This window comes from Salvelinus alpinus, chromosome 17, assembly GCF_045679555.1.
Source record: "Salvelinus alpinus chromosome 17, SLU_Salpinus.1, whole genome shotgun sequence".
Classification (NCBI taxonomy): Eukaryota; Metazoa; Chordata; class Actinopteri; order Salmoniformes; family Salmonidae; genus Salvelinus; species Salvelinus alpinus.
The window spans coordinates 34,837,936-34,853,342 of record NC_092102.1 but is presented as its reverse complement, the minus strand read 5'-3'; the positions used below and the strand labels follow the sequence as shown (position 1 = coordinate 34,853,342).

General features: G+C 41.5%; 1 protein-coding gene across 3 annotated transcripts in view; it reads right to left on the bottom strand.

Annotated features, from left to right (window-relative positions):
- Positions 1–15,407, bottom strand: part of ift122 (intraflagellar transport 122 homolog (Chlamydomonas)) — a 35,497-nt gene that overhangs the window by 3,881 nt on the left and 16,209 nt on the right. For 2 of the 3 annotated variants that reach the window (XM_071348706.1, XM_071348708.1), the window contains 6 exons: positions 13,801–13,903; positions 5,944–6,084; positions 5,694–5,815; positions 4,274–4,374; positions 258–423; positions 14–125 (listed from right to left, as the gene is read on the bottom strand). In XM_071348706.1, coding sequence (XP_071204807.1) covers positions 14–125; positions 258–423; positions 4,274–4,374; positions 5,694–5,815; positions 5,944–6,084; positions 13,801–13,903 — 745 coding nt within the window. The remainder of the gene's footprint in view (positions 1–13; positions 126–257; positions 424–4,273; positions 4,375–5,693; positions 5,816–5,943; positions 6,085–13,800; positions 13,904–15,407) is intronic. The other variant, XM_071348707.1, reaches the window with a different exon arrangement.

The window sequence follows — 15,407 nt, the reverse complement described above, 5'->3', positions numbered from 1 at the left end:
GGTGTCAACCTACCGTATGAAGATGCTGAATAGATGAAGGGCTGTTTGCAGTTGATACACACACTGCCCTGGCTGTTCAGCAGGGGGTTGTTGGTGGAACAGCGGTAACACATGGGGATCAGGTCCTGGGTTACACACATACACACATTTGTGAAAATACACAAAGTATAAGATACACGCTCCACTAGAACTTTAAAAAAAGTAAATATACACACACACATATACACAGACACGCATGTATGCATGCAAACACACACCTCATTGTCGTGGTATGGTTTGGAGCGGACGGTAAGGCTGCCCAGGTCCATTGACTCCTGGAAGCGAGAGGGAACGTGGAGGTCCTGGAGCTTCTCATAGGCATGTCTGGCTAGTTTAAACGCTCCCAGGGTTCTGCTCTGCTTGGCCAACGCATAAAGAGTGTTACTGAGACCCATCGTCAAGGGCAACAAGGTGCTACAAGTAGACATTGCCCTTAGCAACAGATCTGGGGTCAGTTTACTCTCTTCAAATTGTATCCTAATTACACTACATGATCAAAAGTGCTCGTCAAACAGCTCATATCAAAATGATGGGCATTAATATGGAGTTGGTCCCCTCTTTGCTGCTATAACAGCCTCCACTCTTTTGGGAAGGCTTTCCACTAGATGTTGGAACATTGCTGCGGGGACTTGCTTCCATTCATCCACAAGAGCATTAGTGACGTTGGGCAATGATGTTGGGTGATTAGGGCTGGCTCGCAGTCAGCGTTCCAATTCATCCCAAAGGTGTTTGATGGGGTTGAGGTCAGGGTTCTGTGCAGGCCAGTCAAGTTCTTCCACACCGATCTCGACAAACCTTTTCTGTATGGACCTCGCTTTGTGCATTGTCATGCTGAAACAGGACAGGGCCTCCCCAAACTATTTCAACAAAGTTGGAAGCTCAGAATCATCTAGGATGTCATTCTATGCTGTAGCGTTAACGCTTCCCTTCACTGGAACTAAGAGGCCTTTCCCAAACCATGAAAAACAGCCCCAGACCATTATTCCTCCTCCACCAAACTTTACAGTTGGCACTGTGCCTTCTGGCAGGTAGAGTTCTCCTGGCATCCGGCAAACCCAGATTTGTAAGTCGGACTGCCAGATGGTGAAGCGTGATTCATCACTCCAAAGAACGCTTTCCACTGCTCCAGAGTCCAAAGGCGACGAGCTTTACACCACTCCAGCCGATGCTTGGCATTGCACATGGTGATCTTAGGCTTGTGTGCAGCTGCTGGGCCAAGGAAAACCATTTCATGAAGCTCCCGACTAACAGTTCTTGAGCTGACGTTGCTTCAGGAGGCAGTTTGGAACTCAGTAGTGAGTGTTGCAACTGAGGACAGACTATTTTTACGCACTACGCACTTCAGCGGTCCCGTTCTGTGAGGTTTTGTGGCCTAGCCGTTGTTGAACGATTTGTATGATTTTTAAGGTGGCAACCTATGCCGGTGCCACGCTGAAAGTCACTGAGCTCTTCAGTAAGACCATTCGACTGCCAATGCTTGTCTATGGAAATTGCATGGGTGTGTGCTTGATTTTATACACCTGTCAGCAATGGGTGAGGCTGAAAAACCCAAATCCACTAAATTTAAGGGGTATCCACATTATTTTGTATATACAGTTGAAGTCGGAAGTTTACATACACTTAGGTTGGAATCATTAAAACTAGTTTTTCAACCACTCCACAAAGTTCTTGTTAACAAACTATAGTTTTGGCAAGTCGGTTAGGACATCTACTTTGTGCATGACACAAGTAATTTTTCCAACAATTGTTTACAGACAGAATATTTCACTTATAATTCACTGTATCACAATTCCAGTGGGTCAGAAGTTTACATACACTAAGTTGACTGTGCCTTTAAACAGCTTGGAGAATTCCAGAAAATGTCATGGCTTTAGAAGCTTCTGATAGGCTAATTGACATTTTGAGTCAATTGGAGGTGTACCTGTGGATGTATGTCAAGGTCTACCTTCAAACTCAGTGCCTCTTTACTTGACATCATGGGAAAATATAAAGAAATCAGCCAAATTATAGACCTCCACAAGTATGGTTCATCCTTGGGAGCAATTACCAAGCGCCTGAAGGTACCACGTTCATCTGTACAAACAATAGTACGCAACTATAAACACCATGGGACCACGCAGCCGTCAAACCGCTCAGAAAGGAGACGCGTTCTGTCTCCGAGAGATGAACGTACTTTGGTGCGAAAAGTGCAAATCAATCCCAGAACAACAGCAAAGGACCCTGTGAAGATGCTGGAGGAAAAAGGTACAAAAGTATCTGTATCCACAGTAAAACAAGTTCTATATCGACATAACCTGAAAGGCGCTCAGCAAGGAAGAAGCCACTGCTCCAAAACCGTCATAAAAAGCCAGACTACAGGTTTGCAACTGCTCATGGGGACAAAGATCGTACTTTTTGGCGAAATGTCCTCTGGTCTGATGAAACAAAAATAGAACTGTTTGGCTATAATGACCATCGTTATGTTTGGACGAAAAAGGGGGATGCTTGCAAGCCGAAGAACACCATCCCAACCGTGAAGCATGGGGGTGGCAGCATCATGTTGTGGGGTGCTTTGCTGCAGTAGGGACTGGTGCACTTCTCAAAATAGATGGCATCATGAGGGGTAAAATGATGTGGATATATTGAAGCAACATCTCAAGACATCAGTCAGGAAGTTAAAGCTTGGTCGCAAATGGGTCTTCCAAATGGACAATGACCCCAAGCACACTTCCAAAGTTGTGGCAAAATGGCTTGAGAACAACAAAGTCAAGGTATTGGAGTGGCCATCACAAAGCCCTGACCTCATTCCTATAGAAAATGTGTGGGCAGAACTGAAAAAGCGTGTGCGAGCAAGGAGGCCTACAAACCTGACTCAGTTACACCAGCTCTGTCAGGAGGAATGGGCCAAAATTCACCCAACTTATTGTAGGAAGCTTGTGGAAGGCTACCCGAAATGTTTGACATAAGTTAAACAATTTAAAGGCAATGCTACCAAATACTAATTGAGTGTATGTAAACTTCTGACCCACTGGGAATGCGATGAAAGAAAGAAAAGCTGAAATAAATAATTCTCTCTACTATTATTCTGACATTTCACATTCTTAAAATAAAGTGGTGATCCTAACTGACCTAAGACAGGGAATTTTTACTAGGATTAAATGTCAGGAATTGTGAAAAACTGAGTTTAAATGTATTTGGCTAAGGTGTATGTAAACTTCCAACTTCAACTGTATAGTGTATTAGGGTAGGAAAGGCCAAACTGAACTTAGTGCTTAATGGAAACGTCTTCCAACTCCAAAACAAGAACTCAAGATCAGGGACTGGGCACACAATTGGCACTACACACACCTATCAGAGCAGTGTATGTATGTTAAACATAGCCGCTGCCAGCAACCACAAGTCCCATTCTTTCTGTTTGGCTCTGTGATAGGTGCACTGATCCTCTCTAAAATAACTACCTTGGCTTTTCCTTTAAAAGTGGTGTGATTAGAGGAATGTATACTTGTGTGTAAGTGTTTGTGTAATCATCCTTGCATGTGTGTGTTTGAGCACAGGAAATTGCTGCCTGTTTGTATTTGTATGGATTGAGATTGTTGTGCACTGAGGAGCCCTTGGAGAAAGGCAACACCAGGTCAATGACTTGCAGCTGCAGAAGCCCTGTAACTGGGATTCCTCCACTAGCTCCAACAGCTCTCCTCTCCGCCAGTCCCAGTATCAGGATTGTTAAAAACTCATCTACTGTTCTGTGTTGTATGTGGTGCTTTCCATGACATTGTGCCACACTATTCCGACCAGAGCCTGCTAAGACCATAAATCCTGGTTCAAAGTTTTCCGAGCAGGACCGTGTGGCCGGAGAGGATTCCAGCTGCAGAGCCCTATTTCCTTCTGGAAGCCTGGTATTTCCTTCCCCATGCTCCTACCCCTTTCTCTCTCTATATGTGTGTGTGTGTGTGTGTGTGTGTCTGTGTGTGTGTGTGTGTGGGGTAATCAGGTTTGTTTTGGTAAATGAAGATGTGCCTCTTTCTGGCGTCTTCTGTTCCTGCCCATCTCCCTTCACGTGGTCGTGCTGGTCTGTTTCCTCTACCCTGTTTGTTCCCTGGCACCAACTTTCTCTCTCTCTTTTTCCTTAATGTTCTCTCTACCTCACCAGGTAATCAGCCTGTGAACTCTATGAACATTTAAGGTGACATTGGACACATGGATTTGAGCATACTGCTTCCGACCTGTAGGATTACCTTTAACATTGGAAGGATACACTTTAGAGATGCCCAGTGGCACGTCCTTGGTGAGGTTGTGTAGGAGGTACCTGGAGATGTTAAAGAGCGTCTCAGGCATATGGGAGCTAAAGGGTTCATCCTGGAGAAAGGAGAAAAGAGAGAGAGGAGGGAAAGGTAGCAGGAAGGGGGAAGAGGGGAGGCAGAGACAGAGGGAGAGAGAGAAGGGAAATAGAGGGAAAGAGAGAGAGAGGAGGGAAATGTAGCAGGAAGGGGGAAGAAGGGAGGCAGAGAAAGATGGGAGGCAGAGAAAGAGGGGAGGCAGAGAGAGAGAGAAATAGAGGCAAGTAGATGTAGCAGGGGGAGGCAGAGAGAGAGAGAGAGAGAGAGAGAGAGAGAGAGAGAGAGAGAGAGAGAGAGAGAGAGCATAACAACATCAATCAAATACACACAGCTTTGGGCACCTTTGTAAGAGTCTCAGAGGCACAATGATCCTGTGTCTGTCCCTCCCCCTCTTCTTCTCCTCTCTTTTTCTCTCTCTCTTCTTCTCTCTCCTGCCTTAAACACTACTCTGAAGATGAAGAATAGCCTGAGCTGTGCCACAGACTCCCTTCACAGCACAGAGCACTGCTCTCACAGGGGCTAGGTTCAGAGGCAGGGAGTGTTCATTAGCGTACAGCGCCAGCTAGCTCCCACGGTGTTTGATGGCTCAGCACAGCCAGGTGCCTGGGAGAGTTAAAGTGAGGTATAGAAGGTTCTTGCTCTGGACTCAATCACAGGGATTCCTCACTTCAGGGGTGTGACTAGTACTGTAAAAACAAACAGAGAGAGAGACAGAGAGAGAGACAGAGAGACAGAGAGAGAGACAGAGAGAGAGACAGAGAGAGAGAGAGAGAGAGAGAGAGAGAGACAGAGAGACAGAGAGAGAGAGAGAGAGAGAGAGAGAGAGAGAGAGAGAGAACACAGACAAAGGCCAGGGGTACTGCAGCCACAGCAAACCAGCCTAAAGAGACAGAGTGCTTATAACCAGACATAGCTTGTTTAGAACCAAGCACTGGCGAGGGGGGGGGGGGGGGGGGGGGCTGCTGGTGAGAGGGGTTATCCTGATTAATGATCAACCAATTAACTGGTTACTATAGAAACAGAGGTCATAGTGGGTTCAGAGAGTTGACCGTGGTGGGTAACATGAGTAGGATTGTAGCTATAGGGATGTTGTTGACAGAATCTTCAGGAATGTTCTCTGTATATATAACGTAGTTATGCTTTGTAGCTGTGTCTGGCTAAATTGGAACGGATTCCAGAAGCATTTCCTATTTCAACTAAGGGACTGAAGGGATCTTTTGCAGTCTACCTTTCTCAACTCTCTCAACCCCGCCTATTCTTAACTTCTTTACTTTTCTGAACTCAACCTTAACTTAGTCTTAACTACACTTACTTGGCTCTACTCTTACTTGTCCCTACCTTCAGCTGTGGTGAGCATCTTACTGTGTAACGCTGTATTGAGTGGTAAACATGGTAGAGCTCAGCCAGGTGCTGGAAACGCTTGAACTTCTGCAGCATCTCCTCCTTCCTCTCTTCGTTTTCTGTGACACACACACGCACCCCCCACCCACACACACACACACGCACCAAAATAAAAATGAACCAGTTACGGTAGGAATTCAGTGGTGATAGTAGTAAGAGGTATATTGGTGTCGGTAGACCTACTTACCCCTAGCGATGTCCAGACACTGCATAGAGAGCATCCAGTAATAATATGCTGCGTCATTGAACCTGCTCTCCACCACGGCATTGTGGGTAAGCTGTTCCAACACCTTCACAGCCTCACTCTGTCGGCCCGCCTTGTGGAACGCTGCGGGAGGAGGAGAGAAGGGAGGGAAGAGACTTAATTGCGGCGATGAAGGGGGAACATTGCGAGCTAGAGCGGCGCTTAACACTGCTTCTATTGCATCGACAATAGAGTTTCAGCCTTATAGGAGCTGACCCCTTTCCCATTACACCCCTTTCATTCTCAGGCTCCCAGATTTTAACAATATCACACAGACACACACTTACACACCAGGGACAATTTGTACTTAACGTATACGAGACAATGTTTTCCTCATTTTTCACTAGTAACCACAAACAGACATCTTCTAAAACAAATCCACTCCCAAATTTTAACCAGCATGCCAGTTAGAAAGCACAACTCCAATAAACACGTGGTCATTTTACCGTTATTTTACCAGGTAAGTTGACTGAGAACACGTTCTCATTTGCAGCAACGACCTGGGGAATAGTTACAGGGGAGAGGAGGGGGATGAATGAGCCAATTATAAACTGGGGATTATTAGGTGACCATGATGGTTTGAGGGCCAGATTGGGAATTTAGCCAGGACACCGGGGTTAACACCCCTACTCTTACGATAAGTGCCATGGGATCTTTAATGACCTCAGAGAGTCAGGACTCCCGTTTAACGTCCCATCCGAGAGACAGCACCCTACACAGGGCAGTGTCCCCAATCACTGCCCTGGGGCATTGGGATATTTTTTAGACCAGAGGAAAGAGTGCCTCCTACTGGCCCTCCAACACCACTTCCAGCAGCATCTGGTCTCCCATCCAGGGACTGACCAGGACCGACCCTGCTTAGCTTCAGAAGCAAGCCAACAGTGGTATGCAGGGTGGTATGCTGCTGAAAGTTACGAATCTATATTTTTGAAAAATGAAGGCATATATAAATGTTTGAACCATATTCCAACCGAAAAATGTGTTAACCTCTAACGAGTCACAACCCCGGATCCGGGATCCCCCCCATCAAAAAAGCTGACTAGCATAGCCTAGCCTAAAGCCACAGGGATATCATATAATCAAATGTTCATGAAATCACAAGTCCAAGACACCAAATGAAAGATACAGATCTTGTGAATCCAGCCATCATTTCCGATTTTTTTAATGTTTTACAGGGAAGACACAATATGTAAATCTATTAGCTAACCACGATAGCAAAAGACACAACTTTTTTTTCTCCACCATTTTTTTCCTGCATGGGCAGCTATCACAATTTCGACTAAATATAGATATATATAGCCACTAACCAAGAAACAACTTCATAAGATGACAGTCTGATAACATATTTATGGTATAGCATATGTTTTTTTTAGAAAAATGTGCATATTTCAGGTATAAATCACAGTTCTACATTGCAGCTGCAATCTGAAATAGCGTTGGAAGCAGCCGGAATAATTACAGAGACCGACGTCAATTACCAAAATACTCATCCTAAAACATTTCTGAAAAATACACAGCATACAGCAAATGAAAGCCCAACATCTTGTGAATCCAGCCATCATTTCTGATTTTTAAAATGTTTTACAGGGAAGACACAATATGTAAATCTATTAGCTAACCACGATAGCAAAAGACACCACTTTTTTTTCTCCACCATTTTTTTCCTGCATGGGCAGCTATCACAATTTCGACTAAATAAAGATATATATAGCCACTAACCAAGAAACAACTTCATAAGATGACAGTCTGATAACATATTTATGGTATAGCATATGTTTTTTTAGAAAAATGTGCATATTTCAGGTATAAATCACAGTTCTACATTGCAGCTGCAATCTGAAATAGCGTTGGAAGCAGCCGGAATAATTACAGAGACCGACGTCAATTACCAAAATACTCATCCTAAAACATTTCTGAAAAATACACAGCATACAGCAAATGAAAGCCCAACATCTTGTGAATCCAGCCATCATTTCTGATTTTTAAAATGTTTTACAGGGAAGACACAATATGTAAATCTATTAGCTAACCACGTTAGCAAAAGACACCACTTTTTTTACTCCACCAGTTTTTTACTCCATCAGTAGCTATCACTAATTCGACTAAATAAAGATATATATAGCCACTAACCAAGAAACAACTTCATAAGATGACAGTCTGATAACATATTTATGGTATAGCATATGTTTTTTTAGAAAAATGTGCATTTTTCAGGTATAAATCACAGTTTACCATTGCAGCCACTATCACAAAACTCACCCAAAGCGACTAGAATAACTACAGAGAGCAACGTGTATTACCTAATTACTCATCTTAAAACATTTCTGAAAAATACACAGCGTACAGCAAATGAAAGCCCAACATCTTGTGAATCCAGACAATATTTCAGATTTTCTAAGTGTTTTACAGCGAAAACACAATATATCGTTATATTAGCATACCACATGAGCTAACATCACCCCAGCATTGATTCAAGGCAAAAAGCGCGATAACGTTATCACCACCAAAATATATAAATTTTTTCACTAACCTTCTCAGAATTCTTCAGATGACAGTCCTGTAACATCATATTACACAATGCATATAGAGTTTGTTCGAAAATGTGCATATTTAGCATCACAAATCGTGGTTATGCTATGTAATCAGTCAAAACATGGCATGCATTCTGGCCGGCGCCATCTTGGAAGGGCACCTAAGTTTACGATTATTTATCGATTAGATTGACTAAAAAAATACAGGTTGGACAGCTAATGAAAGATGCATTGGTTATTAATGCAACCGCTGATTTAGATTTTTAAAATTAACGTTACTAGACATACAGTGTGCGTTACAGCCAGACTAGTGCCGCAATAATGGCCGAAAAATGCGTTTACATTTTTCCACATAAATACGGAATAAAATCATAAATAGCTCTTACTTTTGGACGAGCTTCCATCAGAATCTTGGGCAAGGTGTCCTTTTGTCCAAAAGAATCGTTGCTTTGTTGTAAAACGTCCACTTCAACTTCGGAACTAGCAGCTAACAGTAGCTACGTGGCACACACATGTCCAAATCCTCAAACGCAATACTACGAAAATAGCAATATACTCGCATAAACTGATATAAATCGGTTTCAAATAACTTCGTTATGATGTTTCTAACACCTATACCGAATTAAATTACAGACGGACATATCTAAGGCCGATAACTGAGCGTTTCAAAATGCTATCCTGAGGTCTTGCGTTGCGTAATGGCGGAAGTCGAAAAGAGAGCGCACCTCGTTCCTTGCCCTTTTATAAGCTCTGAGAAATACGTAGAAACACCATTCCACTTCTCATTGGTTACTGACATCCAGGGGAAGGCGGGTGCAGTTCATTTCGATCCATAGGGCACATACAGAGCTTTAAACTGATCCGAGATCAGAGACTATTTTTCTGACCTTCGCATGTCCTGTCATGATTTTCGCTGTAGAAAGAGTTCTGGTTCACCCACAGACATAATTCAAACGGTTTTAGAAACTAGAGATTGTTTTCTATCCAATAGTAATAATAATATGCATATTGTACGAGCAAGAATTGAGTACGAGGCAGTTTAATTTGGAGACGCAAAATGTCGAAGTTGAAACAGCACCCCCTGTAGTGACAAGAAGTTTTAAGCAAAGGCTTTGATTTCTGGTCAAATATATGGAAAAGGGGTCTTAGACATCACCTACCAGAAAAAGTCTTAACGGGTATTAGAAATACATCAAAACACAATCATTTTGAAGTAAAGACACTTGCTAACTAATAAACACTTTTTTTGCCATCTGTAAGTTTAAGAAACAGTGCCTTGTCCCGTTACCCCACATTCAATATGTTCTAGCTTAAAGATAATGAAAGTTCACAGAAGTAACAAGCAAAGGTACACCTACCAATTAGTTATAGTGTTGTTACTGATATCAATTTTGTTTATGAATTATTAAGTGATTAAAACTTGAAATTCTGTTACCAAATCGGTAACAGAATTTAAAACACATTTGGTAACGGAATTTCTGCAATTGAGTTGGCTACAATGGGAAATCATAGTAGTCACAAACCACAGTTGGGTCACCTGCTACTGCCCTTTTCTCCACTGACATACTGTTATGTTCAGCTCATAACTGTTTTCTTTCTCTTTCTGTCGTCTGGTGGTCAAAGCAAAAAGTCTGGACAACCTCTCCCACAATTAAATGTCACCTCTCCTGGCTCTTACTGACCACGTTTACATGCACACAAAATCCCGTTATTATCCAGGATACTCAAGTATTGTGTTTTTGAGTTGACGCTATCAACATAATATCCCGTTTACAATAACCCCAATAAGCTCCTATCCCGGGTTTGGGATATGCTGATCTTAGACGGGATACTGTGGCATGTAAACATCTTATCCCGTTTACTGTTGTTTTTGTAGTCTGCGCAGGCTCAGTTTTGCATAGTATCACCTTTGAAGTTCAGATGGGAACAGTAATAGCTGGAATAGTAACTGAAGTCAAGTCGAGACTGACTGTAGGCCTCACATGTAGGCTTTTATAATATTAACTCATGCAGAATTAAGTGTTTCTTGCTGTAAAACTATAGCCCAAATGTAATTTTTTCTCAGGAACGGGAGTGGAGAAATATGATTTCTTTCTTTCATCTTGAGAAAATGTAAATGTGCAATTAGGGACTGTGCTGTGTAGACTAACCCTGCAACTTTTTTCAGCGACATAAAAGCTGACAGCATTTCACTTTCAACCACATAAAATATGCATCGAAGACAAACTCAAAAACATGTTGGATCGTTTTCACAGCTTTTCATTTTCTTAATACCAATCAACAAACTGATGTCATTTGGAAATCTTGCACGGAAAATCTCCCCATTCCCTAAGTGTCTTTGCTACGCGAGAGAAGCAGAAATGAACGAGAAAACTTTACCGATGTCAACTAGATCGTGGATGCTATATTCATTCTGTTGATTTATGACATCATTCTGGTGAGCGTGGCTTTATTTAATATTCTAGAGCATCAAGTAATGACAGACAATTATGAATATTATGTTTATTTATGCATGCAGGGATGGATACTCATGAGCGGGATTTCAAAGGTGCATGTAAACTGATCCTAATTTAGACCTAAACTGGAATATGAGCTATTATCTGGAATACACGTAAACCTACCCATGAGTCCCCTCTCTTTCTATTTCCTGTAACCAGCATCCTGACCCACTGAGCACCGGCCGACACCGGACGTCAATGGATGCTGAAAAGTAGTTGAAATTTGGTCAGTCCACCGTGGCCTTGATTTCAACGTCTACAGATGTAGTTTTCCGGTCCGATCCGGACCAACCTTGATTTCAACGTCCAGATATCTGATGACCGGACCAAATTTGAACCAATCATAGACATCTATGATTTTGGACAACACATTACAGTAAGGCACCGTAAGTAAAGAAAATTACAGTAGAGTTCAGTACAGTACATAGTAGAGCACACTTGAGTACACTATAATGTACTGTACTGAACTATACACTACTTTACTGAACTATACTCTACTTAACTATACTGTACTCTACTGTTCTGTGTGGTATTGTACTCTATAGTGCTGTAATTTGATGTCCAAACGTGTTAAACATACTGTAGACCTCTATGGATGGCTCAGATTTGATCCAGTCCAACCCAACCAAATGTGGTCTTGTTTGGTGGCGGAACTCATTACAATAATAGCCAGTGTGTAGGATAATACCCAAATATGCAAAGGATATTGAATATTTCTACCTTTGTGTACCTATTTAGGATACATCACCATGAAGATAATGACATTCATATCCATAATTATGCATTTCTGTGTAGTACAGATCAGGGTCAAATTATGAAATTTTGTAACCATAATTCTGTTATCAGGTGTAAATCCACTTCACTTACAATAACCAAAATATATTTTTATTCAACTCAAGGTGTCATATCATAGCTGATTAACCAGGTGAAATAGTGTTACTTCTCTTGCGTTCATTGCATGCAGAGTCAGGGTATATGCAACAGTTTGGGCCGCCTGGCTCGTTGCGAACTAATTTGCCAGAATTTTACGTAATTATGACATTACATTGAAGGTTGTGCAATGTAACAGGAATATTTAGACTGATGGATGCCACCCGTTAGATAAAATACGTAACGGTTCCGTATTTCACTGAAAGAATAAATGTTTTGTTTTCGAGATGATAGTTTCCGGATTCGACCATATTAATGACCTAAGGCTCGTATTTCTGTGTGTTATTATGTTATAATTAAGTCTATGATTTGATAGAGCAGTCTGACTGAGCGATGGTGGGCACCAGCAGGCTCGTAAGCATTCATTCAAACAGCACTTTCGTGCGTTTTGCCAGCAGCTCTGCTGTTTATGAATTCAAGCCTATCAACTCCCGAGATTAGGCTGGTGTAACCGATGTGAAATGGCTAGCTAGTTAGCGGGGTGCGCGCTAATAGCGTTTCAAACGTCACTCGCTCTGAGACTTGGAGTAGTTGTTCCCCTTGCTCTGCATGGGTAACGCTGCTTCGAGGGTGGCTGTTGTCGATGTGTTCCTGGTTCGAGCCCAGGTAGCGGCGAGGAGAGGGATGGAAGCTATACTGTTACACTGGCAATACTAAAGTGCCTATAAGAAAATCCAATAGTCAAAGGTATATGAAATACAAATCGTATAGAGAGAAATAGTTCTATAATTCCTATAATAACTACAACCTAAAATTTCTTACCTGGGAATATTGAAGACTCATGTTAAAAGGAACCACCAGCTTTCATATGTTCTCATGTTCTGAGCAAGGAACTTAAACGTTAGCTTTCTTACATGGCACATATTGCACTTTTACTTTCTTCTCCAACACTTTGTTTTTGCATTATTTAAACCAAATTGAACATGTTTCATTATTTATTTGAGGCTAAATTGATTTTATTGATGTATTCAATTAAGTTAAAATAAGTGTTAATTCAGTATTGTTGTAATTGTCATTATTACAAATAAATACATTTCTTTTTAAATCGTCCGATTAATCGGTATCGGCTTTTTTGGTCCTCCAATAATCAGTATCGGCGTTGAAAAATCATAATCAGTCGACCTCTATACCATACCCTGTTTTTTGTCTTGCCCATTCACCCTCTGAATGGCACACATACACAATCCATGTCTCAATTGTCTCCTCCCCTTCATCTACACTGACTGAAGTGAATGTAACAGGTGACATCAATAAGGGATCATAGTTTTCACCTGAATTCACCTGGTCAGTCTGTCATGGAAAGAGCAGGTGTTCTTAATATTATGTACACTCAGTGTAAATCCATGTGGTGATTACAGTTCTTCTGCTCACATGGGTAATCATCATTAAGAGTTGCTTGTTATAGTGCTGATTGGAAATATGCATGGCGTGTAACACTGTAAGCAGTCAGGACTTGCTCTGTCTCTAACTGAGGATCATGTTTTACAGTGAATAGAGAGAGCAGCACTGCAGAGGGAGTAGTGAAGAACGCTTGGATATAACAACACAGGCCAAACTTGATATGGATTCCATATGTACCCTATGTTATACAAACTGACAATGCCCTTACAGCCCTCTGTGGTTTTCTATGATACATTGATATAGTTCTGATTCCAGAATGATCTGAGATATGTCTGCTCAATGTTAGGTGCACAAAATGGGATTTTTATAGAAACTAGTGATAAGATGTTTCAGCCAACATGTTCTTGGCAAAGTTACCACAAAATGTGGGAACATCAAACATCGAGCTCCTATAACATATTGGGATGAGCATTCTCGCTCTTCTCTTTCTTCATCCTCACCTTTCTGTGCCTCCTCAAAGCGGTCGTTCTCAGCCAGCCACTGAGCGTAGGGCACATAGACGTCATCTTTAAACTGAGCATGTTTCTCCACCAGAGAGAAGGCCTGGGGGAGAGAGCGGAAGAAGGGCTCAATCAGATGCCTTACATATAACCAGATTAAATCACTTAATATATTTATTAGGTTTACTGTATCGTGTGTCTTTGAGTCAATATGCCCAGGATAATTTGCCTAGAAATTGTTAGTGATTATTAACACAGGCTTTAAAACAGACACATATCTAGCCAAAACATTAATAAAGCTCATTACTAATGTGATATGTTAAGGTTAGCATATTAGACTGATTTCATGTCATGGTCAATTAGTGTGCAGCTATGGTTGTTTGAGTGACATGCTGTAGTAGAATAGTATGACAGTAGCCTACAGAGGCATACCTGCCTGTCATCTTGATTGATTAACCTAATTGTCCAATAGCAAGACTTTCGTTAAGCCTTCCACCTTCTCGTCCTTTCTCTCTCTCAGGATCAAATGAACGGGTGAGAAAGCTCCTCAGACGCTGTGCAAGATTCATACAACATGAATGTGATTTAATGTTCTAGTTTTTTGGCATTCTCTCTGTTTCCCAGTGGAAATCACACTTTTGCTCTCAGTTCCACCCATAACTCGATTAAACACTTAGAACATTTAGTATTTTCTACATAACTCCCCAGCTAGCACATAACATTCTGAGAACCATATGTTTCTTAGAGCTTGGTTAGAGCGTGGTTGTCCTATGGTTATTTTGCACACAACCTTCCCACAACATTCTGGTAATGGTGCAGGATAACCAGCTAGCACATAACGTTCTGAGAACCATATGTTTCTTAGGTGGGAATTTCAGTACTTCAGCGTAATGTCTCCTACAGGTTTCCTCATTGTTCTATTTAAAGTAATGTTCTCAAATTGTTCCAAGAACTACGTTCTTCTGTGGGAATTTCAGTACTTCAGCATAACATTTTCTGCAGGTTTCCTCATGGTTGTATTTAATGTCATGTTCTCAGAACATTAAGAAAACGACCCATAAAAAACAAGGGTAAACATTATTAACGTTCAAAGAACGTTCTAAGAATGTTATTTATATACATTCCATTTTCAGCGTCACCAAAACTCTATCCTCTATCTTGTTAAGTGTGTTCAGGTGTGTTGGCCACACCCACTAATTGGCCACACCTAAACTGAATGAATGCTTGTTTCAATTGAAATGGGGACTATTTTGAATAGACAAAAATTAATAGCTTTGTATGAGTTAAAAAACATTGGCAAGCTCCATCCTGGTGGCGCAGTGGACTAATTCCATGGACAGAGAACAGAAGATCACAGGATCGAATCGCACGGATACCGTGGCAAAATAAAGTACAAAATTAAATGTGTTTACATGACTAATGCCTAGTTAAATTAATTTCCATGTGTCCTATCTGTTCTTGGAGTTCCAAACAGTTAACCCAAAGATAGCTGTGTTATTAAAAGTCTTATTGGAACATTCTCAGAACATTATTTAATTACCTTCAAATAACCTATAATTTCAGTTTTCAGAACAATAATAAAACCTGCCAGGAAAACATTCCCAGAA